General features: G+C 45.9%; 1 protein-coding gene across 6 annotated transcripts in view; it reads left to right on the top strand.

Annotated features, from left to right (window-relative positions):
• The window catches only part of COL26A1 (collagen type XXVI alpha 1 chain), a 174,344-nt gene extending 147,967 nt beyond the window's left edge, over positions 1–26,377 (top strand). For 4 of the 6 annotated variants that reach the window (XM_086763036.1, XM_086763032.1, XM_086763034.1 and 1 more), the window contains 11 exons: positions 1,837–1,881; positions 5,015–5,131; positions 6,305–6,457; positions 12,160–12,252; positions 13,739–13,800; positions 16,214–16,276; positions 19,937–19,981; positions 21,366–21,410; positions 22,443–22,527; positions 25,155–26,295; positions 26,326–26,377. In XM_086763036.1, the coding sequence (XP_086619162.1) occupies positions 1,837–1,881; positions 5,015–5,131; positions 6,305–6,457; positions 12,160–12,252; positions 13,739–13,800; positions 16,214–16,276; positions 19,937–19,981; positions 21,366–21,410; positions 22,443–22,527; positions 25,155–25,327 (881 nt within the window). In that variant the 3' untranslated portion in view covers positions 25,328–26,295; positions 26,326–26,377. The remainder of the gene's footprint in view (positions 1–1,836; positions 1,882–5,014; positions 5,132–6,304; positions 6,458–12,159; positions 12,253–13,738; positions 13,801–16,213; positions 16,277–19,936; positions 19,982–21,365; positions 21,411–22,442; positions 22,528–25,154; positions 26,296–26,325) is intronic. The other 2 variants (XM_086763033.1, XM_086763035.1) reach the window with 2 other exon arrangements.
• Positions 26,378–26,796: the final 419 nt, after the last annotated feature.

Below are 26,796 nucleotides of genomic sequence, written 5' to 3'. Positions count from 1 at the left end.
CTTGTTTCAAGATCCCTGCTCTCTGCTTCCAAAGCCCTGTCTGTTAGTTGCTTTGCTTGCTCCCAGAGCAGTTTTTTAGTTCTTTATCCTCTATAGGGCCTACTTTGCTTTTTTCTTCTTTTTTTCTTTTCTTTTTTTTTTTTTTTTTCTCCTCGGTATGAGCAATTTACTATGGCAGCCCTTCATGACTGCAGCAGACTTGGAGCGACCAACATAGACCAGATGTCTTCCATGTTTATAATTTGACAGGATGCCACAACATGGAGGGAGGTTCACTAACAATATGTTCTGCAAAGTATTTTCAGAACCACAGTGACAGCTGCCAGGAACTGAATTAAAGCCGTTTCCCCCAGTGTCCATTATATGCTCGTTCTGTCTTCTCCATGTCATTTATTTTTGCTGTCTCAGTATCTCTGCACCTGCACTTCATTGTACTAAAGTCAATCCAGCAAAAGCACCGATGACTTTGTCCCTTCCACTCCAAGTCCTCTGCTCTCGGAGGCTCCGTACACACGATCGTCTCCTCTCGCTGAGCAAGGAGCAGCGAATGCCACTCACCCAGGCAGCGACAGAAAACAGAACAGGTCTCCTGTAGCATCAGGCTGACTCCGTGGTCCAGTATCGTCACCCTCCACCCCTGTAGTAAATCCAGGAGGTAGCTAGTGATCACTTCCAAAAAATAGGTGATGTTGTCTGAGCTGTACATGAGTTTGTCTTGTCAGCCAGGCTCCCAGGCTGTGCTCAGAGGCGGCCGCGTGCGTTACAGCCCTGCCTGCGTGCCACCCAGTGCAGTCCTTGCTCACTGTTACCCTTTATTTTTCTAGCCTTGATTTATTTAACCTAGCGCGGATTAACAGCTGTAGCATAATAACTGGGAACCAGGCATGCACTGGCCTGTTTCAGATCGGGACAGTGTCTTTCAGTAGTTGGAAGTAATCGGTTAAGTTGCTTATTGAGATGTGATTGCCTGCTCAGGCCCCTACCCGAGCTCTGTGGGCTTTCAGATGCTTGCTTTGCTAAGGAGCTGCGGGGATGTTTCATGGACCTGGGTCCACATCTACCTTCCGGTTTGTATCTACGATTCAAAGCCAGCCAAAAAAAAAGCAGTGCAGATTTTGGTGAAATGTAGGGAATTTCACGTGGTGGGTTTAGAATGTTGAGGCACTGCCCATTTTGTATGATTTCAACACCGTTCTGTGCCTTGCTGCTCGAAGCTGGCCCCACATTCACTTCCAGAGACTGCAGACCTCAGGAGATCTTTCAACAAGTGTGATGACAGAGTACGTGGAAGTCAAACCTGAGTGTCCTCTGTGGTTTGGGGTTGTGGAAAGCTGAGCTTCTGTCCCTCCCATCCCCTTCCCCAGAGTTTTTTGTGAAATATTGCCTACCTTGCTCCGCTTCTAGTTTTCCAGCCAAAGGAAATCCAAACACTAGCTTGCATGCCACCAACTTTCTCAGCTGGATGGACTAAGGGCAGAACACAAAGATGGTTGCTGCGGACTAGACACTTTGAATGGTGGGAGTGTTTCTGGATGACCTGACAGCTCTGGGTTGGCTGACGCCTCTCCAGGCTGAGGTCCAGGAAAAGTTGCTACTGTTTATTAGGGCAGTTATTTCTCCTGTGAGTGACAGGGCTGAGAACAGACAATCATTTAAAAGCAATCAGAGCTGTTGAGACAGCTGCACCGCTGGCCTTTCTGATCAGCTTGTTAATCAACAGGATACATTTTACTGAGTATTAAGAAAATATATATACTCTGGCTGAGCCAGTTGGCAGCAAGAGACCTAATTTTTCATATCTTTCCTTTTTTTTTTTACCCTGTCCCTCTTAACTAGAGCCTAAAGGACCCAGAGGTGCAGAGGAGCAGCTGATACCACAGGGTAAGTCAATGGTTTCTGCTGGTTAGTCTTTCAAAGCACAAAATATTGCTATGCCCAGTCCTGTACGTAATTATGTCCCAAAAACCAGAAGGGTCCAGCAGTCCTCAGCCTCACAAATACAGAAAGGCCAGGTTTCTTCTTTGGCTTTTATCTGCGCATGGGCTGCTCTGCTTAGGGAAGCGAAACACCAGCTTTATAGTCATTGAGACATTCAGTTCCCCCAGCACACAAAGGATGGAAAGCATTGCCTAATGGAGTTCTCTGGGGGACACGTGGGTAGAGCAAGCAGGACATTGCTGGGTGATTGGAGGAAAAAAACCCATCATTATCTTACTGGTATGGCCTGCCAGGGGCACTGAGAGCTGCTGGTGGTGTTCTGGGCACCATGAAAACAGATAACACCCTGCTCCTGTACAGAGAAAACCCTGGGGAAGGAGAGGGAACAGATGGCGTGTTGCAGGTTAATGACAGGGCCAGGAAGAAAATCTGGGTCTCTGCACATCTGATTTGGTCTCCAGCAGTAGAATACTCACCCTCTGCCCTTTTTTTAAAATTATTTTTAAAAATATATTTTTCCCCATGGCTTTTCCTTTCCTATTTTTGGAGGATAAATACTCGCCATGGGCTTCAGCTCTCTGAAAGCAATGCCACTGCAGCAGGGCTGATTTATGCCATCCGAAGATTTGGCCTATTCATTTCCCTTCCCCTTTTCCCCTGAATCCTTCCCTCTTTCTTCTCCCTTTTGCACTTGTCTCTTTTATGCTGGTAACACCATTTGTCACCAGTATGAGCATTCGCCTGACACATTACTCAGCGCCGCTTCTCCTAGTCTTTCCTTCAGTGCTCTCCACCTTCAGGGAAGTAAGTGCCAGTTTCTTTAAAGCTCCACCGCGGCGGCGTGATTGAGGATGCTAGCAGCAACTGATTGCTCTTGGTCTGCAGAAGCTCACAGGATTCAGTTATAAAGGTTGAACTGAAGGATGAAGGCTGTTTTATACAAGCGAGAAAATGTTTTGAGCCACGCTCAGTGTTGTGCTTGCAAAAGAGTGTTTCTGCTGTTCTTCCCTCTATGCTGGAAACAATTTGCCGCAGTAAAGTTTCAGGTGTGTTAGGGGTTTTTGGCAGAGGGGAGAAGCTGTTTGCAATGCTGTGAACAAATGCTTGTGCTCTCTTAAATGAGCTCCTGGTCACCTGCTTGAGCTTGCCAAGTACAGCATCCACTGTCAGGTGAGATTTTAGCCTGGATCCGTTAAAGGAGCCCCTCTATTCACAGAGAAATCTGCAGTTTGTGTCCTGTGGGTAAGCAAATTGATCCAAATTAAAACCTTGCCTTAATTCCTTGTTCAATACTCAAATTAAGTCAGACTTTTATTGATGACTGAAAAAAACCAGATGTACAGGCACACGCTCCCACACAAAGCCTCTGAAAAATCTCATTTCTTCAGTCTGCCCAGTTCCACCATGAGTTACAGATGGAGAGATCTCATTTTTGTAAGAAAAAAAGAATTTGGACCTCTCTCCAGAATGACAAAAAAAGAGAAGAGAGGAAGGAGAATCTTTCAAGGGGGTCTAATATTGGGGGATTATTGCTTTGTTCTGAGAAATGCAGAGTTTGCATTAATGTTTGGGAGGGCACGCGGTTTTGTGCCCTAGTTGCCCTATCCCATGCCTAGAGTGGGGACCAGATCCAAACGTGGAAGCTGCACATCCTGTGAGCCATGGTTTTTATTATGTCGCCTTGTTCCTTTTGGTACTGGCCATGAAGGTGCTAGCTGGCCAGCTTGTTTCCTTTTTTCCTTCTCTCCCTCTGTTCCCATCCATTCCTCTCTGCCCCAGGTTCTCCTGGCACCGCTCGGGGGGCCCAGTACCTCTTCTGGTACCAGGGAAGGGGAAGGACACTGCTTCACACTTTATCAAAACTTAACTTGTGCTCTGCTGGGTGTTGGTCATATGTAATATACAGACTAACACTTGAAATCTGAGTGCACTTTGAACTCAGACAAATCTTCCTCTGGCTTTGCAGCTGCCACCGCTTTCAAATACTCAAAGCCATTTGGTAGCCCGGACACCAGGAACCTCTTAGTCTCCTGGCTCTGGCAGTTTATGCCTTTATTGTAACCATTAACCACTTAATCAGAGTAGACAGACTAACTCACCCACCTCCCCAAGGTATTAAAGGCTTTACTGATGTCTGCGCAGTATTTAAGTCCATCTTTCCAAAGCAGCTACTGCTTCTGTGAGCCAAAGATGCACAGTGCTTTTCTGGGAAACACTGTAGAGTTGCCAAGTGTTGTTGTTATTTTGATAGTCTAAAGGAAACAACATTAAGATTTTATTTAGTCATCAGAAATAGTCACTTTCAGATGACAAACGCACCTTTTGTAGGCTTGCTAGGGCTCAGGGTGGACTTTCCAAGAAGCATCCCGCTGGGCTGTAATTATTGCGTTACTGGTATTTCCAGATGGGTTTGCTCAGCACCCTCCTTATTGATATAAATAACATCTAGTTACTGCAAAAGTGTGGGCGCGTTATTTTCAGTTTGGAAGGAAAAACGCCTGTGCACAGCATGGTACGCTTGTTAGATGGATGACAACAGGAGAAAACAGGGAAGCGTCTTTGATGCAGAATCTCTGGGTGGTAGGTGTACATCATCCAGAGCAAGTGGGAGACAGGGTTTGATTTGTTTTTGCAAATGGATTTTGTGTATTTTGATACGCTGGGACTACCGTGGAGCTGACACGCGTGTCTGGATGAAGCTACCGAGGGAGTGCTCGAGGGGCCAGCCATAGCCTGCCCACAGCCACTCAGACCCTGGGACGGGGACAGCGTGGGCTCAGTTTAGCTCTAACCAGCACGTCCCAGCTGGAGGTGCATGTCCTGCTGACTTTGTGGGAGTGGGCCTTGTGTGTGGGGACACGCTCGTTTCTTTAAAGATTGGAGGAAGAAGAAGAGAAGCACAATCCAGTCTGGCTTGTCTGCCCTATTTTTTGGCCAGCTCTTGCTGCCATTACCTCCCCATCTGTGCTATCTGCGCATCTTTGAGTCTCTCTCCTCTGGTTTCTAGGTTGCTAAAGACCCTCTAACCTCAGCAGTGTCCTAACCTCCAACTAATTTCCTTTCTAAATGTTTTCAGGGATGCCAGGACAGGTTGGTCCTCCAGGCCCGGTTGGACCAACTGGTCTTCCAGGACCACCAGGGCCAAAAGGAGAGAAGGGGCAACCCGGTGAGAGGGGACCGGCAGGGCCACCAGGTAAGTCCTGGAGGAGGGCAGTGCTACCGTGACAGGAGAGATTTCACTTTGTGCAAATTATCTGTGACAACAGATGATAAAAGGCCTGGACGCACAAGATGTTGAGCGTCTTCAGTTGGTATTGAATCCATTCCAGCGAGTCCCCTGGGTGCTCACCTCAGCCAGCAGCTCTCAGAGTGGGCAACCAGCTGCACAAGCAATGACAGTCCCTGGGTTTTCCTGTGGAGCTGGGGAGAGCTTGTCCCAGAAAGCTGCAGAGCAGGATCGTGTTTCTCCATCCTGCTCAGGAGCTGTAAAAAACAGTCTCTGATCCATCAGCCTTTGGATAAGAGTGTTCCCTGTTTAACCCTCTCACTTTGTGCCTGTTTTACCTCTCTTTTTTCTCCACCATTTGTGTCAAGCTGTCAGATGCCAGGATGTCAAACTAATGATGCTTTTGTATGTTAAGGGAAAGGTTACGAGGTTGTTCTTTGAGTACACTCCATTCCTGAGCAAGGAGACTTTCTTCATCCCCAAAATGTTCCTAAACCTTTTGATGAAGGCGACACTGCACAATAGGTGCCAGACCTCGAGCTCTGGGCTTTGTATGTGTCTAAAAGGCTGTGCCTTGTAAATCTGAGCTCAGGAAAGATCTGAAACTTGGAGCATGCCTTAAATGTGAAAGCGGCTCCAAACACTTTTTGGCATTTTCTGGCAACCCATCAATGGCGAAGGTCTCGCCAAGGATGTCTGTCTTTTGGTTTCTCAGTTTGCAGCGAGAGCCTTCCAGCCCCACAGGAAGCAGAATCAATCTGCTGATGGCCTGACTGGGTTTCTGCTGCTCTTTCCGTGCTTTCCTGGCAGTACGGTGACGTACAGGTGTGCGTGGAGGGGACGAGAAAGAGCAGTGCTTGATTTCATGCCCTGCTGCCTTTAGTTTCTTGCTCAGCCTCAGAGAGCAGGGAGATTTTACTTTTTGAGGAATTAAGCTTCGCAGCACCTTTGAGCCTATGTGTTTTACAAAGATGCTAAAGGCAAATAATGGAATATCAGGATGCTGTTCTTATTCCCCTCCCCTGCCTTAATTCCCACAATTACAGTTCAGGACAGAAATCCTTTGTCTTCTCACTGCCTTTTTGCATAGTAGCATCCACCTTCAAATGCATTAACAGATCCTCTCCTGCCTCTTCACAGGGCTGTTGGGACCTCAAGGACCAAGAGGACTTCCAGGAGAAACCGGGATTCCAGGTCCCCCAGGTCCTCCAGGGCCACCAGCCAGCCCAAGCCTCCCTCTTACCTTCCAACAAGGGGTTCTCTACTCACTCCAGCCCACAGCTGAAAAAGAAAGTAAGTTTCCTCCTCGTTTCCCATTTTTTTCCTGATACCTAAGCAGAGCGGGCTGGCATGGAGCAGCTCAGCTCTTCCTCCCACCTCCCTGCCAGGCTCTGCCAGGGCCCTGCCTTCCCTGGTAGCAGCTAGGCGATCTGCTCATGTGCGTCTTCTGGAAGTTCCTGTTCAGGATTAAACATGGGAGACTGGGAAGCTAGAGGGGTTCACCTCTCCAAAACAAGGAACTAAGTCACTGCTCTTCTAAAATAATCAGTGAGAACAGGTTTGGGGAATTTATAGTTGTTCCCTGTACCTTGTTTTCCGGGCTCATCATAGCTCTGAGGAGGCAACTCCGTGTCCTTTAAGCTTCCATCATGAGTAGCTGCTGAGAAGGGGCCTCTAGTGAAACACCAGGGTTCGGGTAGATCGCATGAGACAAGCGGGTACAGAAATACAGCGGTCTGGCTGCTGAGGTGCTGGTGCAATGAAACTGCACTGTCGAGACACCTCTTGGTGCCGCTGTTGCGGTGTTCCAGAGCTCAGGGATACTCAGAAATAAGTACCAAAGGTTTGCAACTCTGAAATTATCTAACATAGCAGGGACATCTGTTAAATGCATCTCTCTTCCTGCCCCCACAAATGCGTCTTCCACCTGTGTTCCTGGTCCAACAACATTATCTCACATCCACACAAAACACAGAATTCTGAACTCGAAAGCCCAGAACAAGACCCGTGATTTGAGCCTGTGATGGTTTTAAAATGTATTTATTTGATTTGTGTTGTGCATGCTAAGAAAAGGCTTTCTAGGAAAGGCACATCATGCACTTTTATCTGAGGACTCTCAGATTTGGGCTTGATCTGATTTCTTCTGGTCCAGTCTTGTGTAGCTGGTATCTGATAATGATAAAGCAGAGCTCAGCTGTATCTCCACTGTGCTTGTGAACTCCCGGAGCCCCAGCTCTGCCGGGTCTCCCATCTCCTCTCCCCCAGACTTCAGCTGTGCCTCTTCCCCAGCTCACATCCAGCCTCAAAGCCCAGCTGTATCAGTTACAGCCAAGGATTAGTAAGTCTCCTTGTGTCTGACAGTTTTCTAGAGCTTTCATTTTCCTTCCATCCGCTCTGTTCTCCAGACTCCTTTTCCTGAAAGGGAACAGATGTATTTTTAATTGGGAGGAATTTTAACAGCTTGATTTCATATTCAGTTACTTCAAGTGTACGGGCAGGATGAATTAATCATGGTTCAATACTGAGATTGTCACAAAATGTAGGCTGAGCTGCTGCATTCACAAGCTTCGTAACAAGGAAGTTTTGCATTGCAGTCACCTCGCTGCCTTACAGGATCACGCCAAATGGTGCCGCTCTGCCTTCAGCCTTTTATTCCTCAAGGAGGGTTTGGATATTGCTGCTGCCCCCCCGCTCCAACCACCCTTTGAATTAAATGCTTTCTTGGAAATTAGTGGCTAAATTAACAAGTGTATAAAGGCATTGATTACATGGCCTTCCCAGCTGATGTGTGAGGAAGGTGTATTGTCCAAAAATGGGAAGCAGGTAAATGAGTGGAAAAATATCTGTCCTAACTCTGCCACGGCCAGGCAGCAACAGGCTCCCGCGTGGACTTGAGGACCATGAGTAAACGGTGACTGTTACCTCCTTGGGGCAGCCCTGCACTTCTCCCCCTTATCTGTGGTGGATTTCTTGGTTTGCAGAAGGAGTAGCCCAAAACTTTATGACAATTTTTCTCATTTAAAAAATTTTTCTTAATACAAGTCTCACTGCAAGTATGAGTTATCTATGTGCTCGTGATAAAGTTATGACAACAGGAAGACCATTTTCTTGCAGAACTTACTGTTTTGCCTACGTGTTGGCTGATTTTGCCTACCACAGGTTGGAAAGCTGATCCTCTACAACCAATAAAACTTAGTCTTGTAAATCTTGGGTAGATTTTTAGTTTATTTATTTTGAGTGGAGCACATCTGAAAACTATAAACACAAGATTCCAGCTGCTGACAGCAGAGGGAAGCATATTCCTGGTAATGGGCACGTGCACCCACAGAGATGTGAGCAAGCTGTACCAGATTATTGGTAGTAGTGCAGCGTTTGGTTCTGCCTGAACACGGTTAATGCATGTGCCTTTATTAATCACAAAAAGTTCCTGTTGTCAATGTTTATCAGCAAGCCGAAGCCAAAAAAATGGGGAGACAAACATTTTTTCACAGTTTCACTGTGCTGTGGTAAAGAAATTGGTCCCAGTTTTCTCCCTCCAGATCAGGTAACAGAAAGAAATTAAGACAGGATTACTTTGTTTTCATCCTGTCTCAACAAATCAAGCCCATAATGGGGGAATTTATCCCTTAGTCAGAAACATTAGATGTCGGCCAGAAGCTAAGCTGCAATACCCCACTGCTGAGGCTGCTGCTGCAAGGATCGCTTGCTTGCTCTGCCACTTAAAAAGGGGTGGATCAGATACGTGGTCTGGAGTCAGCTCAGTCCTCTTTTTGTGCTAAAGCTAAGGCAATTGTTAGGGAAAAGCAAGAGAAAAGAATGCCACTTTCACTCCGTGGAGGGCTGTTTTCTTATATCTCAAAGGTTTCACTTAGCAAAAGACACACGAGCGAACACTAACCTATTTTGCAGGGAGAGCAAGGGGAGACTGAGGCACAGCAGGCTTGCCTGCACGCCCAGCCTGGTGAGAAAGAGAGTAGAACAGAGATTAGCAAAGTGATGTGCCTGTACCCGCTGCCACGCGTAGCCCTTCCTGTGGAGGAAGCGAAGGGGAAGCAGAGGAGGAAGGGGACAGCATTCGATTTAGAAAATCGTTCCAATTGCTTTCAAAGCTGTTTATGCTTGTGCCTCTGAGGTGCCCTGCCACTCTGGCTGGGCAAGTTTCCCTGCCATTCAGGCCATTTCTGTGCTGTTTCAGGTTTTCCCTTTGCAAGATGTTTGTGCCCTCTTCCAGAGAACCCAGGTGCTCATCTCTGCCCAGATCAGACTGTTCATGCTGTTCCTCCTGGCTTGGCTAGGAGCTGGGAAGCTCCTGGAGCAAATTGCATATCAAGGTCTTCTCACATGAGGCAGACAGTCATCTACCTTCTGCTTTGGGATATCCAGAAGCACTGCAACAAAAATCCAGCCCTTGAGCCCAGCAGAGCCTGGATCACTGCAGGAGATGACTGAGAAGGGAAGATTCCTGCTACCATTTGTTGCTGGAGCTGTTTTGTGGCTGCTCGAACAGCCTCCAGCTGCAGAGAGCCCAAGAATGTCCCTCTGTTTATAAGGAGAAGAGAGTTTATAAGGAGATATGAGTTCTTTCTGCTGCTTTATAGGAATATGGAGAGAGTCCCTTAAAAAATGTGAAGGATTGTGTTTTAACACACTTGAATTCCATTTCATTCACAGTATCTTTCATTCAGAGCTCATCCTGAAAGGAAATCTTGATCCTAGTGAGTTTTGCCTGGCCAGGCAGCTGAGGAAGGAGACACTCTGGATTTCCTGCACGGCCATACTCCTCTGCAGAGGCCAGATCAGGAGCTACTGAGCTCAAGGGCTGTTGAGCAGAGCTTCTCTTCTGTGTCACAATTATGGAATCACCTTTCATAAATAACTTTGAGTCAAATGTCAGGATGGGTGGATTTGTGGGAGTAACTCTGTCATCGTAATAATACACCATTTAGCTGGAAGATTTTGTAACCCAAATCTTTCTCCCTGGCATACCTCCAGCAGTAATTAAACCCTGGTTGTCTGCAGCCCATCCTCTCCCCCTCTCAGTAGATGTGCATTTGATTTTGTTGACTGCTTGTTCTTTAAAAACAAAAGGCTCTGCAATTGTTAATGCCTTCACTACTGTTCGATGCTCATTTCCTAATTTCATCTTACTCCCAAGCTGTGATGGATTTTGACATGGTCAAATAAAACTCAAATTAATTGGATTACACACTTCACTTGGGTACCTTTCCTTCTGAACACAAACACAGTCTCAGTTGTTTCGTTTCAGGGCTCTGAAGACGAGAAGATGTACGGGGGGTTAGAAACAATAGTCAAAGAAATACCTGTTTGCATTCAGGCTGTAGACACAAAATTTGGTTCTCAGAGCGATCTAAGTTAGATCTTGCACTGTTCTGCTGCCAGGAAGCCATTGCAGAGATATGCTGTCATCCTGGCAGTTAAAGAAATTATACAGTTTTCCCTAGGAACTGCTTTCAAACAACCAGCTCAAAAGTCCTCTCTATCACTGCCAGTGCTCCAGAAGCTGAAAAGGCTTCATGAAGTGTCTGCTAACATTTCTGGAGATTTCGCCTTTTTTCCTCAGGGCTGGACTCTGCAGAGTAAGCAAACGCCCTTCTGATTGTCCTGGTGTCACCTGATATTTGTGTCAATATAGGGGTGAGACATTTGCCATCTTTTACTGCAAAGGGCTTCCCTGAATTTTACTGTCATGAGTTAAAGGGACGGGTGAAAGGAAACATTACTAAGTTTGAGGTCATGGGCAGGGAGGCGATGGACATTATTCCTGCATGGTGGCCTTCAGCTATGGAAAACGTGGACTTAGTGTTTACCATCCCAGTGACCAGGAGCCAACGTTACAGCCAGGTTAAACGCAACAGGAAATATTCTGTTGGTCCTGCAGCACTAACCAGGACAGGGGATTGCAAGTCTCAGTAGCACCAGGACATGGGGATTTCCTTCCTTGCTTTGTGATCTTGTCTTGGTCGATCATAGAATTTTTGCCCCTGGGTTTCCACAGCTGTCAGACAGCATTGTCGGATGCTCAGATGAAAGGTGCTGCTATGCAGGTACCCCCAGCGTTTACTGGCATGCTACAGTACCTGTCCATAGCGAGTACAGGGTTGTTGAATATGGGTTTGCAATTGCAATGAATAATAAAAGTTGCTTTTTTATATATAGTTGTGTTTTTCTATTCAGTTACCAACTGACGTGGGAAGCCCATTGGTTCAAGGATGGGGGAACATGGGGACAGCTGCAGGCTGCTGATTTTTATTTGTAACAGGAGAGGACTGAGAAAGATGTACAAAAGCACAAAATTCCTCCAATTCCTGCTGCTGCTTTTCCCCTCCCTGCTTCACTCCCATTTCCATCTGTTTCCCAGCACTCAGGGGCCTGCCCAAGCTGGCCAGCTGAGCACCTGAAATGGCAACTGAATTTCCTGAGCATGCGGAGGGGGCAGAGCACACCCCCTCCCCGGGCTTTCCTCCACCCTCAGACCTCAGGATAACTCCAGCCACCACCTTGATGGCAGGATGAGCTTGGTGGGTTGGTGACTGCCAGATTGGCTCGGCAGTTCACTGATGCCAGACAGGAGGGAGCTCTGGATCCGTGTTTGATTTCTCAGGTAGCCAGAAGCCAGATGTGTCTTCGAGATGGCAAATTTTGGGTCAGTTATTGCTGTACAGTGCAGAGCTACTCTTAATCTGCTTTGGCATTCAAAGGTAGGGTTATGTAGGTGTGCCAGGAACATCAGGGTTTTTTTGACAGGAAGGACAACTTTTCTGGGGTTATCAGAGGTGGAATGAGCAGCTCTGCAGATCTCAGGGATGCAGCCTGCGCCCTTAGAGAGCAAAGGGCAATTGCTCCAAGAGCCCAAATTCTGCATCCTCAAGCACTGCCTGCCCTTGGCCAGCCTAAGGATTTTGGAGAGAAGTCCTGCCTGCTGGGACTGGGCAGTTCTTGCTGCAGGGACACTAACTGCTCTGCTCTTATCACAGATGGAGAACCCCAGCTGGCCTCCACCGTCATAGACACCATCATGGCTGGCCTGCCAGGACCACGGGGAGCCCCAGGCCCCGTTGGGCCACCAGGTAAGAAACTCAGTTGAGCTGTAAAGCTGTAATAATGGGGAAGATGAGCAGAAGAAATTCCTGATGGAGAGTGGAATGGTCTGTGAGATGCCTACAGGGAAGGCGAGTGGCCCTCACTAGAAGGGCAGCAGAGCCACAGGTCTGGGAGTGGGAAAGAGTGGCAAGAAGTAACCAGGTTTCTTATCTGTTGATAGTGGCAGATTGTTTTAACATCGTCAGGATGCATCTTGAGAAGGGAATAATTAAACACTGTCTTTAAGAATGGGTTGTCCAGTGAATTCCTTTATGAGAGCAGAGTTGTTCTCACCACTGCTGCAATCCTGTCCTGTTGTAGAGCTCCACAGAGCAGGATCTGACCAGCTGCTCTCTGACTTGTGTGCAGACTTTGGAGCTGGTTACAGCTATTCCAGATTTTCACCAGTATAACCAAAATCAGAATCTGGGATGAAAATTCAGTGGCAAGTCGTGTTTTTCTTTGTGCTGATGGGTGGCTTAAATGCTAGTATTCCTGCAAACATCAGCACTTCCCTGTATGATGCATATTTAGGCGTGAATGCCCATTAGTTGCAGAAAAGATTTTTACTTTCATTATGAGGGCCTTTCATTTATCCTTCAACTCCTTTATTCTTTGACTTAAGCATTTGTAGAGTGCATTAATGATTGAGGCTGATTCAGCGGTACCTGGTGTAAAATGTCCACATTGTTTCATCTCAAGGGTTGTGACAACTACAGCAGAGAGGAGTATTGCTAAGTTCAGACTAAGCAAATATCCTGTCTCCCATCTGCAGGTATAATTGAACAGCTACCGTTGAGATATAATTATTTTTCCAACAGGAATGTATCAACATGTTAAGTGACGGTGTAAAACAAGTTGACCTGTTTAGACAGTGTCTAACTCGTCCTGGAAGCAGGCTCTGCTGTGGTACAGACTTTAAAAGAATTTATTGCCACTGGAGAGAGCAAAGAACAAGACAGCTTTGCTTTTCCAGTCAGCCTCTCATGCTGGCTATGTCCAATCCTTGTCTCCTTTATGTTCATCATCAACTTTCTGACAACCCTAGGGAGACAGACCGTAGCAGGCTTGTGGACTTTCCTTGACACCTACGAGACCCTGTCTCAGAAGCAGCAACTGTCGTATCTTGCTCTGAGGCAGCTCTTTCATGGATCTAGTCTAAGTTTTCTCAAAAGGTCTCATTTTAAACAATGGAAATGCAGCACGTTACGGACATCCTACCTATTCTCACCTTTTTTTCCTCCCAGAGCTCTAACATCTTCCCTAGGGTGTAGAGATACATGACATCAGGATGCGGATAGCCAATACCCCAGTGTGTGCTGAAGCGCTTACGCTGTAGTCCTGTGATCAGTGACTGGCTCTTACCTATTGAGACACTGCGCAGAACAATGAAAGGAAGTGCATATGTTTGGTATTTAGGGTCCTTTCCTTCTAAATCTCCTTAAAATTGTCTCAAATGATGATTCCCACCAGGGCCACCGGGCGCATCAGGACCCAAAGGGCCACCAGGACCTGTCGGAGTCCCTGGATCACAAGTAAGGTGCTTCAGTGCTCTGGGGCTGGGGGGCAGAGTGGGGGGGTTAGGTGTGAAACATCTCATTGCGCAAAGAGAGCGAGCACTTTATAAATCTTAGATCCCATGTTGTGTTCCCCGTGAACTTTTGTGATGTTAATACCTTTTTTTCATTCTGTATGGTGTTGAGAGGTTGAAATGGCTGTGCTCTCCAGATTTTCCCGTAATCATAACACCACATCTTGCTGTTGCTGTGTCAAAACATTTCACTGTGGCCTGAGTTGATGCAGTGGATCCGACATGGGCTTTACTAACACGGTGGTAGAAAAATGCTGTGTTTCCTGTGGAACACATAAAAAGAACAAAAATGCATCAATGAGAATTCACCAATTCTCCAGAGTGAATTTGTTAAGCCTGCTTTTGCAGAAATAGCACTTTCTATTCAAGAAAAATACCACAAATTCCCATCAATTTGATGAATTATTGATACAAAAATTGTGGAGGGGGAGACAATAATGGAGTGTGATAAAGTCACTCAAAAGAATTTAGACTAGAAGAAGGGCAAGGTACTCCCATGGATGGAAAAAGCTGGTTAAATTGAAAGAAGTGAAGTCATGAGGAGCAGTGAACTGGCAAACTACTCAGAATTGTGGTTGCCTGATACAAAGGGATGCCAGTTTTGGGAAGAGTATTACTTAATGTGGAGGTAAACCAGTAACATCAAATATTTCAAAGAAATCTAACACGAATAAAGAGAAAAAAGTCACTGAAGAGCAAACAGAGAAAGGTTAAGTAATTTAGCAGAGGGATGTAACTCAGATCCTGGTAAGAAGAGGTTTAGAATTGCCAGAAATAGAGAAAGGAGATTTTTACTATATATTTATTAATCACTTTGAAGAAGCAACGGACAATAGGTTAGTGGAAGTTTGCCAATATAGCAGAATCATTTCAATTAGTGAATGCTCTGGAGAACAGTGAGAAACTCCAGATAGATATGAACACAGTGGGAAGTTTGGCTGCAAAATGACAGATGCAGTTTAATGTGATTAAATAGAAGGTAATTCATAAATAGGTTCTGTAGTAGAGTCTGGCGTGCAGCACACATTATAAATCTTTTATTTTTTACAACAGATTTGTAGAATTCAATGTTCTTGAGCATCCTTGTGTAATCACACACTGAAAGTCACCACTGAGAGCTGTCAAGAGCAACGGATGCTTATGGACACTTAAGCTTTGTTCGTGCTGCATGTTGGACGTAGGGCCAAGTCTGGTTTGTGCCCCACCCCATTTGACAGCCCTAGTTAACCTCCTAAACCAGCCCTGAACCTCTCAATCTTTTGTGGGCCCAAGGGAGACATAGCTGAGCTGTAGGCCAGGTCACTGTTTGGCTTGATGGTGAGCTGGTGGGGCTGACTGCCGGCGAGGAGCAAGATGTTCATGGTGAGCACTGCTGCGTCCCAGCTGAAACTGGGAACTTGCTCCTCCGTTAGGCCCTTGAAACACTTATGTCCAGTCTTGTTGGGCCACTTAAGCAGACACTGAGGCTCCTCGCAGCTATGCCTAGAAAGCCCATTTCTCTGGACGCTGAGAGGTGGGGGTTTCTGGGGGCTGTTGTTAAGCAGGTCAGCTTAAATCGCCAGCACTCTGGAGCAGAGCACCAGTCTCGTTTGCTGCAGTCCCCAAGACGATGTGCAAGTCACCTGAGGTGGAAAAGCAGCATCTTGCGTATGGTTGTGGGGAGCTGGGAAGCTGAGGTGCTGAATATAAACAAACAATATTGTTCTCTCCCTGTTTGGTTTATAGCTCTGGTTTCGCTGGGTGGATAAGTTAAGAATTTGGATCGATTTCTGCAAAGCAGTTCAATTAGTAGAAATCTGGAGACTATGCCCTTCTTATCCGTTGCTGACTGTTTTATAGATTTATTCAACCCAGGGAGCAAAATTATTAGAAGAGATTGGGCTTAATTTGAAAATTGTTTATTAGGGTGAGTGAATAGCTTCAAAATAATTTCCACTGCACAATCCAATTAATTTTCAGGTATGTATGCTTACTCATGCCGCCCACTGAGGCAATTATGAAGAGGGGGAAAGTAGAGGGGATTTTTAAGCTAACCATACTAGCTGTGTATTAATTTCTTCTTGGTAACTGAGAACAAGATCTATCCTGTCATGCAGACCCCTTAAAAATGCTACATCGATAGCCTGCAGTGCATTAAAAGACCCAAATAGAGGGACCGGCAGAAACTACAGGGCTCAGGGCATTTGCTAACACAGCTTCCATCATTGTTGCTTGAGGGTAAAAGAGAATCCAGGCCAATTGCCTAATGGATGTATGAGGTTTTCAGGAGCTGAGGATCACTGGGAAATGTATTCACTACACCTACACAAAGGATGCACAGTAGAAATTAATTCCTTCTTGTTCTGCATCTCTTCTAGGGCTTACCGGGCTCTCCAGGACAACCTGGGCCAAAAGGCTCCAAAGGAGACCGAGGAGAGAGAGTAAGGTTTTACACACACAGAGGGATTCCCAACAACATCTGGGGTGATGCCTCAGAAATTAAATACAGCACAGGTCTTTCAAATTCTGTGGGACTACAGCCATGAGCAATTTTAAATGTAGAGTTTCTAGGTCTTCTGCAAGAAGATGAGGGTTTCCTGTACAGACAAAGGACGGAATTGCTTGCAAAGTCTGGTGTTCCCTAAAGAGATTCAGGTAGCGAATACATGGTATATAACGGCTCATGGAGACCAACTTTCTTCTGCCAACCAAAGTTCTTTAGCGGGGAGTATTTTGAGTGGTCTAACTGAAATCTTCCCTCTGTGGCAATAAGGCAGTAAAAGCTCCTCAGACTTTTCCTGAACCAAAGCCATTCTCCAGGTCAAATGATATTCTTAATTTATTTGGAATATTAAAATCCTCTTCTTAATATGTTTATGTGCTGTATCTCAGTCCTTGATGGGTTATCCAGTGCTAATAACTAAGCATAGAAAGAAGGGCTGTTTGAATGTTATTTCCAAACTTGTGAAGTTTAGGAAATACCAGAGAAAAATCGAACAAGGATATAAATGTGACAGATTCCCAGTCCAGCATTCAAGCTCCAGGAAGGGCTTCAAAATGGCATTCGGGCTTTCAGCTGGTTCTGTTCAGCTCACTCTCCAAAAGACCATGGTCTTTGAAGTCTCCTCTGAGAGACACTAGGAGCACAAAATCATTTGAGGATGTAGTATGTGGTGGAGGATTATTCAGCAATTAGATCTGCAAAATGTAGAAGTGGGCACAGGTAGACTGCGGACAATCACTAAGACCCTAGTGTGGAGCCCAGTCAAAGACAGACAAGGAGAAACATACTGGTTGGTACTTCTAAAATGATGGACATCTGCAGTGGTGGCTGCATTGTCACCGCCTTGTGCCACAGCTGCAGGAAACAAGTCCCCTTTTCTTTCAGTGCCACTTTTACCATCACATAGATGGAGGCGAATGTGGAGGTCACCACCTGTAAAAGGGTGGCTGTAGGTGACGTGTTTCACCCATATGACAGCATCTCCTCTTCTTCATTTCTGCTCACTCTTCCAATCCAAAAGACAGAGGCATGTCTGAAAGAGCTAGGACAGACAAATGCAAATTGGTTAATTCCAATTATGACTTCCCAAACCCATGAGAATAACCAGCCACAGCGTTAAGCTGTGTTCCTCTGTGCAGACTGTGTGCAAGGCGAGCAAGTCCAGGTGCCCTCTTCCATTCCATCCCGAGGCACCGAATGCCAAGGAGCAGGGAATGTCTGAGGGGGGAGCACAAGCTTTTAGAACGCTCCATTTTATTTTAGTGTCTTTGCATACTGTTCTGGGTGCTTGGTCCCTATTCTTACATAAGAAATCACCTGCAGCTCCCTGAAAGACAGAGACCATTTTAAGTGACTTACTTAGAGTTTTTTTAATAACAATTTCCTTGTGCGGATCAGCCACTTTGGGCATATTTTGGCTTTACATAGGTTACTGACTACAGCTCATCACCATTAATTGTTAATTTTCAGTGAGGAGAAAAATAAAAAAAAGGCATGGTAGATGGCAAAGTGTCAAGTTTCCATCCAGGAAACAGATAAGAGCTCTTCCTCAATGATTCATGTAACTTTTTCCTTTGGTTTGTGGTTGCCTCCATTGCTAAGACTAGACTTAGCAATGCTAAGACTAGACTTTTTGGAAACAAAAGCTTTGCACTGCGTTCATTCAGTACAGACAAATCCTTTAGACTTTGATTTTGTTCCATCCTTGTTAGCTCTTCAGAACTGCAACTCTCCTTCTAGGCTTGGGAAAAAAAAGAGATTTTCAAATATTTTGCTAAATAGAAAAAATAAATTCTATTTCCTGCCCCTCCTTAGCGTGGAAAGTGGAGCCGATTGCTTTTTCTGGCAGAATTTCTGTAGGATGTTCTGTATGCTTTTTCTCTTTTGTGAGTGCGGATTTAATGCTCGTTTTGACAACTACACGCTGCAATTTTGGGTTTGGTGGATACAAATTAGAGCTGGCTTCACTCAGAGCGGAGGAGCTGTGCAGCTGCAAAGAAAAGCAGAGGAGGGTTTACAATATCTACTGAGATTTGAGAAAATGTTGTTATGCATTCTTCCTGCTTAATCTCGGAGAGAACAGATGTAGAGGAGACCTGAAGCAGCCTGAGTGCATCCCCAGGATGGCACATCTACGTGTGCCGCTCACCGTCAGCCCCTCTTCATCTGATTCCTAAACAGTGCCGGTGAGGGAGGCACCGCATCATCTCCAGGCGGTCTTCAGAGGTACAGCTAGTGAGGGCCTGGGATAAAAGATGTTTCTAACATCCAGCCTAAATATCCTTTGATCCCCTTTAAGCTGATAACATCCTTTCCTGTTCCCTGTGGACACAGAGAACAGTCTGCTTATGGATTTTGAGTGCGTTTCGATGTCTCCTCTGCGTGATTTGCCGCTTGCCTCTGCTTTTTCACAGGCCTTGCTCCCTCCAGTGCAGAATCCAAGTAAGTTATTTCCCTTTGAAGATGCTCAGCGCACCTGACAAATTGGGCCTTCCTCCCAGCGCTCTTCGTGTCGATACAGGCCTTTGGAGCTGGCTAGCTGCTCACCGAGCACCGCACAGCTTCCCGTAGTAATGTTTTGTAGATGCCCAAGGCCCCTTGGTTTCATACAAAGCAGCAGTTTGATGGACACAAAAACAAAGCAGCTCTCCCTTTCTGGCAAATACTACAAAAAGCTGCCGCCAGCTAGGTGGTTTTTTTGAGGGAAAAAAGGATAGATTTGTGTATGTCTAGGGGAGAAGAGCCAGGTTAAATGTGTGGCTGTTTCATCAATGGATTTCTAAAGATGCTTTTAAATTTTGCCTCCTCTTCCCAAGCTCCTGCTTTCTCATTAAATAATCATCTATAACTGTTCTCCTGGTCAGGGATTCTGCCCTGCCCCAGTGTGCTCCAGGGTGGGAAACCAGCGCTGCAGAAGAAAGCAGGGGGAAAAAAGACGCTCAGTTCAATAGCATTTCTTTCCGCCCCAAACCAAACCGTAGCATTTCAAAATGTTTCTGTTTAAAAAAAAAAAAACCCAACAAAAAAACCCCCCACTGAAAACACTCTGAAAATTAGCACAGCAGGAAAAAGAAACAAACCGACACCAAAATATTGTACGTGTGTTCTGATCAGCAGCTGTTGGGGTTAACACGGGGGTGTGTGTGGAGCAGGAGGCAGATTAAATCAGCGCTCTGTGGGAGCCCTGGGCTCTGTGTTCTGTCTGGGGCAGCACCAGCCCATCAGTTTTAGCAGAGAGAAGAATGCGGTATCTTTGCAAGAAACAAATCTCCAGCCAAATTCCTTCCTGGTATAATGTAACTGACTGCTGTAAAGTTCAAAAAACTGCTAATCGTCTTACCGAGAGGGTACTGAGCTGAGCCGCTCTGTATCAAACCAAACTTCTCCAAAGTGTGATGGGATTTGGAGCTGATACTTGACAGAAAACCATGACCCCCTTTTGCTGTCTCTAAGTGATAATGTCAAGGGAGAGGAATTTTTTTTTTATATTATCCCTAAGGTTTTTCATTAAGCCATCTTAATTCCACTAGTAAAAATTACACTATGTTCTTGTCAAACAGCAGATATCTCCTAATGACACTTACTTTATTTCCAACAGGGCCAAGCAGGTCTGACTGGAGAGAGGGGCGTTAAGGGATTTCCTGTAAGTGATGTACTTGCGGGTGTGTGCAAGACTCGGGTGGCTTTGGTGCCTGCCCGGCACCGTCAGTACCACCTTGCTGGACTTCAGCTGGTTCCACCAGCTCTCTCAGATGCAATGCTCAGGTCAATTGTCCCCAGCTTAGACGTTTGTTCAATAGGCGACCCCACCTTAACATGTTCTTCTGCAAATGAGAGAGTCTTCCTGCATGTCAGGCATGGTGCTGAAATGCCACGGTCAGGAAGGCATCACACCAACAGAGGAGATGTCCCTTGCTTGCAGATCCCCTTTGGCCAAACTTTGGCAGGCAGAAGCCCCCTCCCTGCCCTATGAGGTTCCTGGCGCTGCCACAGCCCAAAGGTGGGCACTGTTAAACAACTCAAAGTGCATCAGCTGCTCTGAGCTCCCTCCCGCACCTTGGTCTGCCAAGCTGGGTTGGAAAGAATTTAGTGATATTAAGAGGTGTCTCCAAATTATTTCTTGGCAATACCTGAACAGAGGCACACAGGAGATGTCTGCACTGGCACGTATGGCTAGGGTGCAAGCAAACCCATGGAGATGAAGGTTGGCTGAAAATGAGCTAGTGGAGCAGGTTGGGTTTTGGCTGGCAGCATCCAGAGAGGTCCTAGGTCCTCTGTGAGGTTTCTTTTCTCTCTTCCTTAAATTCCACCTCATTTTGTACGATTCGCACCACCTTTCTTCAGTCCTTCCTCCTACACCCACCCCTGCTCTGTAAGTATCTCAGGGATGTCCAACAAGTTTGAAGAGCCCAGGCATTTCCACTCTATTTTATGCACCAGTTTGTTGGCCTTGTTTTATATTTAGCTTGTGATTTAATCTCTCCATGTCATCTGTTCTTTGGGAAATGCATGAACTTCCTGGTTGAGGGGGACATCAGACCAATATTCACAGCATACAGGGTGCTTTGTTCAAGAAAAGCTTAATAAGCACTTTCAGAGGCAGAAAGTGGTATAACTAATTAATGAAAGCAGAATGGAGTATTTTATGTTCTAAATCAAAGAAAGATGAACACGTGCATGTTTCTGTATTTTTATCTCAGTGTTTTAGCCTAAAGCATTGCTCGGTGAGAGCTTCATGAGGTGTACATAGTCCTGTTGTGGGCCCAGGCCATGGCATCAGCCCTTCCTGCAGCTTGGCCACTCCTGGCCGAGGTCATCGGTGTCAGAAATGGTGATGGCCTCCCGGGAAGCTGCTGGGAGCCAGGACAGAGCTCACAAGAGCTTTGGCATGAAGAGCCACAGAGTCAGTCTGTTTTCTGCTGGTGAAATGCTTCTGCCTTTAACTTGTTCCTTTGGAGGGATGCAAGTGATCCTGGACAGGGTCCTCAGTCACATCAAAACAAATTTCTGTTTCTTGTTTGTTTTAGGGTGAACCAGGCAAGAAGGGTGAGGAAGGTGACAAAGGTGCTGATGTAAGCGTGTATTTCTACTGGTTTTTTTTTACTTTTCTTTTTGACTCTTTACTGTCCTTCAACCATATTCCCTTTGGCAGGCTGTTTTTTGGGGGGCAAGGGTCGTGTCCACAGTTAAAAATGCAGAGCTAGTGATGATGTGAACCCTGGGTTTAGCCTTAATACCTGCTAGAAATCCTGGTCTTTGAGGTTTCCTCGGCCGTGTTGTCAGCTGCCCTCACCATGCTCTCTGAACACCTCCTCAGTCCCCAGTGGTTGTTCCACCACACAGAGCTGCTACAAGGTAGGGAGTGAGTCCCCCACTGTGCCTCGCACATGCTGAGGGACAGACTACCAGAAGAGCTCAAACTGCATGTGCAGAGGGTTGGAGTTCTCCTATCTCTGCTCTCCCACCCTAAAATACTCCCCAACATCTCTCTGTCCCTTCGAGCCCATATCCAAGGCAATGGGGACAACAAAGTACAGCCTGAGTGTACGTGAAGTATGCGGACAGGCTTCAGGCAGCGTGTGGCCCAGTGAGGAGCTCGGAGAGAAGCAGTGTGGAGTCCATCAGGATGGGCTTGCATTCCACCGTTGTTACAGTTATAAGGGAGAAGCATGCTGGTGATGTATCCGAGTTCCCTGGTGTAACAATGAAGAGAAAGCCCAGGCACCTCACCGGTGTTCAGAGTAAAGGTCAGACAAGAGCAAAGCCCGTGCTGCAGGTAGTTCGGGATAGTTGTTAACACAAGCGGCACAGTATAAAGATTTGATGGGGATATACACCCTGGGTTTGGCCCACAGGAGGAGCAATCCTGAAAGGCATGGCTTTGGGTCAGAGGCTGTGCAAACCTGGGGTATAACTGAAAAGTTTTTCTTTAAACAGAGATTTCTCCTGCATTGCTACTTAACCCTTGCAGCTTATCTCCTGTTTCACATCTTTTCTTATTTACACATTCACACTGCATTGTTTGGGATTATGGAGGCAACATTATGAACAAGAAACCTCTTCTGCAACATATTCCAATGTCAGTTTTCTTTCCCTTCTTGCAGGGGGAAGGTGTTCAACAACTTCGAGAAGCTCTGAAGATTTTAGCTGAGAGGGTGTTAATTCTTGAGCACATGATAGGAATTCATGGTAAGCGCTGCTAAGGTTTTCTTTTCTAGACAGCTGGGAGCTCTGTTCAGGCAGCTGCTTGATGGTTATACATCCTCCCAGTCTCCTAAAATCTCTGTCTAGTATCTCTTTAAGCTGGGTTCTCAAAACTAGGTGCCCAACATGACTTAAAGGATGCTTAGAACTGATGAGGACCTAGAGCTTCCACCAACTGCCCTAGTTACTCTGGCTTCACAGTAGCAGGTGAAATGACCCCCCCCAATATTTTTTGTTACAATTCAGAAAGCTCAAGCCATATGGCACAGCTCATCTACCAGCTTCCCAGGGAGCTGCTTGTTCAAGTCTGTAGGCCAAATCATTTAATCCTGTTAACAGTGTCTTCCAAGCGACTTCAACACCGCAGAGGCCCTTGCCTTGTGTAGCGCTGTATTTTACAGAGAACTCCTCTGTTATATGGCTCAACTGGCTTGGGTGTCTGCACTGCTCTTCGTTGTTCAGTGGACGTGAGTCTTTTGGAGGCCCAGAGTACTGTGTCCAAAAGCAACAGGCAGCAACAGCTTAAGCTTTTTGGGAAATCATGAATCATGAACCCATGATTTAACCACAGTCACCCTGACCTTACCTCTGCGTTAATCCTAATTTGCTTCATATTTTCGTTGGATTTTATAGACTTAGGGCAGGAAAACATGTTTTTACGCTGCTTTCCTTTGAGATGAAGGAGGTGCCAGGGAGATGCCCACTAGGTTACCTGGGCAGCAATCCATGTTTGTTCTCCGGACAAGAGGGGAAGGGAAACCCCATCCGTTATCATGGTGCAGTGTATTTATAGGACCCAGAGCCTGGCCCTCCGTTATCTTTCACTCTGTACCTTCATTTATAGTAGCATAAAGCAAAAAGCTCTTCAGGAACCTTGTACAGACACTTGGGCTTGGACTGGGGGACTCACACACCTTTGCCCCTGCAGAAATGCCTAGTTTACCCATTTTTCACATTGTCTGTTCGGCAACACAGCATCAACAAGTCATGCACTGCTGTTATTTTGAACCGGTCATTTTGGCAAACCATTTTTACTGACATAAATGTATTTTCTATTATTGCTTGGGATAGAGATGAGTTATTTATACCCATGTATACTTCTATACCAGGGTAACTGCATCAGTAAAAATTGGTATTTTTTCATTGTGCAGTGTAGTTGAGGCTGTATTTAAACATCTATATTGTATGATTTTAAATAGTTCCTTTTTTATCTAATAACTGGGTAATTTTTACTCTGTGCTTTTGAGATAGATAGATAGTTCCATTCTTTAACTTAAGACATATTATAGATCTTACAAGATACTGTTTAGAAAGAGAACTTGGAAAGTAAGGCATTTTTTCCTTGTGCAATTATATTCATCCCTGTATGTGTATATTGTTTAAAAAAAAACCCAACAGAAATAGACATAAAATAACAAAACAGAATTTCCCTGACCACAGACCTCCCTGGACCAAAGGGCACCACACAGGTTTCAATCACCCAGCACCAACTATCTGGTCATGTTCCCACCGTAGGTGTTGGGGATTTGACCGCAGGTTCCTGGGCAGCCCAACTCAGCCCAGCTTTACAGACCCACGCAGAAATGCCAATTGCATGCTCTCACTTCCCAAAGAAACTTCACAATCAGTGCGGTTTCCAAAACCACAGCCACCCAAGCAACGAGGCAAAACATACCAGCAAACAAACCTCTCCTCTGCAACGGGAGGGCAGTTTGAGATTATTTGGCCTAGCAAACTACAGAGAGCAGCCCAGCAGGACACGCGAAAGCCCAACTTGTCTGGCAGTGTTTACTTCCAGCAAACACAGCACAAATCTTCCGGCAGCCAAACGGTCGCTTGAAACAGAAACGCTGCCCCGTGGGATCAAACCAAGGCTGGGTGTCTGGCTTATGAGGTTGGGCTCTTGGCAGGGAACCAAGCAAATGTCCATCTTGAAAGGCAAGAGGAAGAAGAAACTGGGGCATTAAAAACGATGAGGTGGCATGGAGTTATCGGCATCTGCTGCTGACTGCTGGGAACAAAAGAGTGGCCGTAGTGAAACGCGTATTCAGCTTCGCAGGGCAGGCTGTGCAGGAAGAGGAGGTGTGTGCTATCGTGAGCCGTGCTGGGAGGCTGCTCAGCTAATAGTTATTCCCAGCTTTATGGCGAATTTGGCTGCAGCCTAGGGTGGATCAATGCTTTTGTTCGCTCTGTTCAGTGCCTCGCAATGTCCTCCTGTACAAGGAGTGAAATGGCACTGAAAGCCGCGGGAGCATCGCTTCCCAGTGACCACCTGGCCTCACCCCTCAGAAACAGGAGGCTGCGGGCAATGCTGAGGAGCAGCCCAGTAAAAGAACAGTGCTTTATAAATGGAATGACAGACGGGGGCAGGACCTGCTGAGCCATGTGCAGTAAGAGTACCTACCCCAAAGTTTAGACAGCGCAGAGGGAAAAGACCTAATGTTGTAGTGTGATGGCAGCAAACACGTAGCTCCACAACTGCTTGCAGGATGGAAAGACAGCAGGAGGAACGACACTTCTCCCAGAAGAGGCATCATTGAGAAGGGCCCATTTACTCTTTCCTTAGCCTCCCCTTTTAAATAGCGCTCTCCCGTGACTTTCTCTCCTTACAGACTCTTTATCTTCCATTGAGCCAGGCTCTGGACAAGATGTGATCCCGGGCTCCCCGCTGCGAACCAGCATCAAGATCAAGCGTGGAGGACCCCAGCAGCCGCAGGCCTACCAGATCCTCTCTTCGCTGCTGGATGACAGTGAAGCCAAAAGGAGAAGCAATCGGATGAAGTAGGAGCATCTGTGTGTTCTCCGTGCCCGTTCACCAGTTAAAGATACAGTATCCCAGTGCGTAATTGCAGAGTGCAAATGGAGTGGATAGGAGGCTGCAGTGTTGGCAACTGGGTTTCCTTGCCTGGCCAATGCTACACCCTTATAGCAGGGAATGTCTTATCCATAGCTCAGAGAGGGTCTTACCAATGTTTTTTCTTGATTTTGTTGTTTTGCCTTTGGAATACCAGATGGCAGGTGTCCTCAGAAGCTGTCTACGGAAATGATACCTCCTGCCTGTGTCTCACGAGCTTAATCCTCCCCTTGTTTCCTCACTGCCCTTGAAAGTTACTCAGTTAAAGCACTGCTTAACTGGCTGACGACCCATCCTGTTAGACTCAAAGCCAAGCCCTAGACTTGTCCATTGGTGGAGTTGGTGGCATCCACTTTTATTTCACGTGGTGGTGTCATGCTGACTTCCAGGTGAAGGCAACACTTCCACGGGCCATTAAAGCATGACTTGCGATGATTTATTTTAGCAAAGATCAAATTGGAAAATTCAAAGAACATTTAAAACTGTTACTCTGAAAATTCACATTACTCTTTGGAATTTAGCATCAAAATCTTGGCTTTTCATGTTGCTAATTGCATGTGAGTGGCTTTATTTCTATTCATGGTTGGCTAAGCAAGGACAATTGATGCAGATATTCATGGCAGCATTGACTTTCTATCTTCCTTCAGTGAGATTAGACTGTTTCTATGAAAATACAGAGCAGATTGTATGAGATACAATGGAATTGTGCAAGAATTTTCCAATATTGTGTTCAGCTTGAGCGTACATCCAGAGATAATTAATTAAAGTAGCAGCAATAACTATTCACAGAAAAGGAGATTTTTACAATAGTTAATCCTACATCAATAGGGAAAAATATTTTCACACTGTTTCGTTTTTATCTTGTGAGTAAATCCTTGCCATTTGAATCTGGAGACAGTGTAGCAGCAAACCACTGCCTAAGGAATTAGTCTTGTCAAGAGCTTGTCTTGCACTGGGAGTTACATATAAAGTCATTTTACTGGGGAAGTCCCAGCTCCAGGGTTTAAAAGTTGAACCAGCCCTTCAGTGACAAACGACTCAACTACACCTGATGTGCAAACCAAATCGGACAAGTTGATGTCATTCATGTACACAGTGATTTTTGTTACAAAGGGTGAGAGTAATCAACAGAACCCATGGTACGTACTTTTTTTTTTTTTTTAATTCCCTTCCACCCTCCCGGCCTTGTTCTGACGGTTTTCAAATTCAGCCCTGGATGAAAATGAGCAAATTGAGTTTGTGGTTTTGATTTTACGGCATAGGTCAGGTAAATTGGTCACATTCTGTCTGGTTCCTAGTGCAAGATACAGCTATCTGGAAAAGGCAAACTACTGCTGCAGTATTTCTGTCAAAAGCTGTTGCAAACACCAACAACTCTGTAGTCCATGTGTTCAGCAACC

The sequence above is a fragment of the Chlamydotis macqueenii genome, chromosome 19, assembly GCF_036417535.1.
Source record: "Chlamydotis macqueenii isolate bChlMac1 chromosome 19, bChlMac1.mat, whole genome shotgun sequence".
In the NCBI taxonomy this organism is placed as follows: domain Eukaryota; kingdom Metazoa; phylum Chordata; class Aves; order Otidiformes; family Otididae; genus Chlamydotis; species Chlamydotis macqueenii.
Note: the sequence above shows the minus strand (reverse complement) of the source record. Positions and strands in the feature narration are given on the sequence as shown.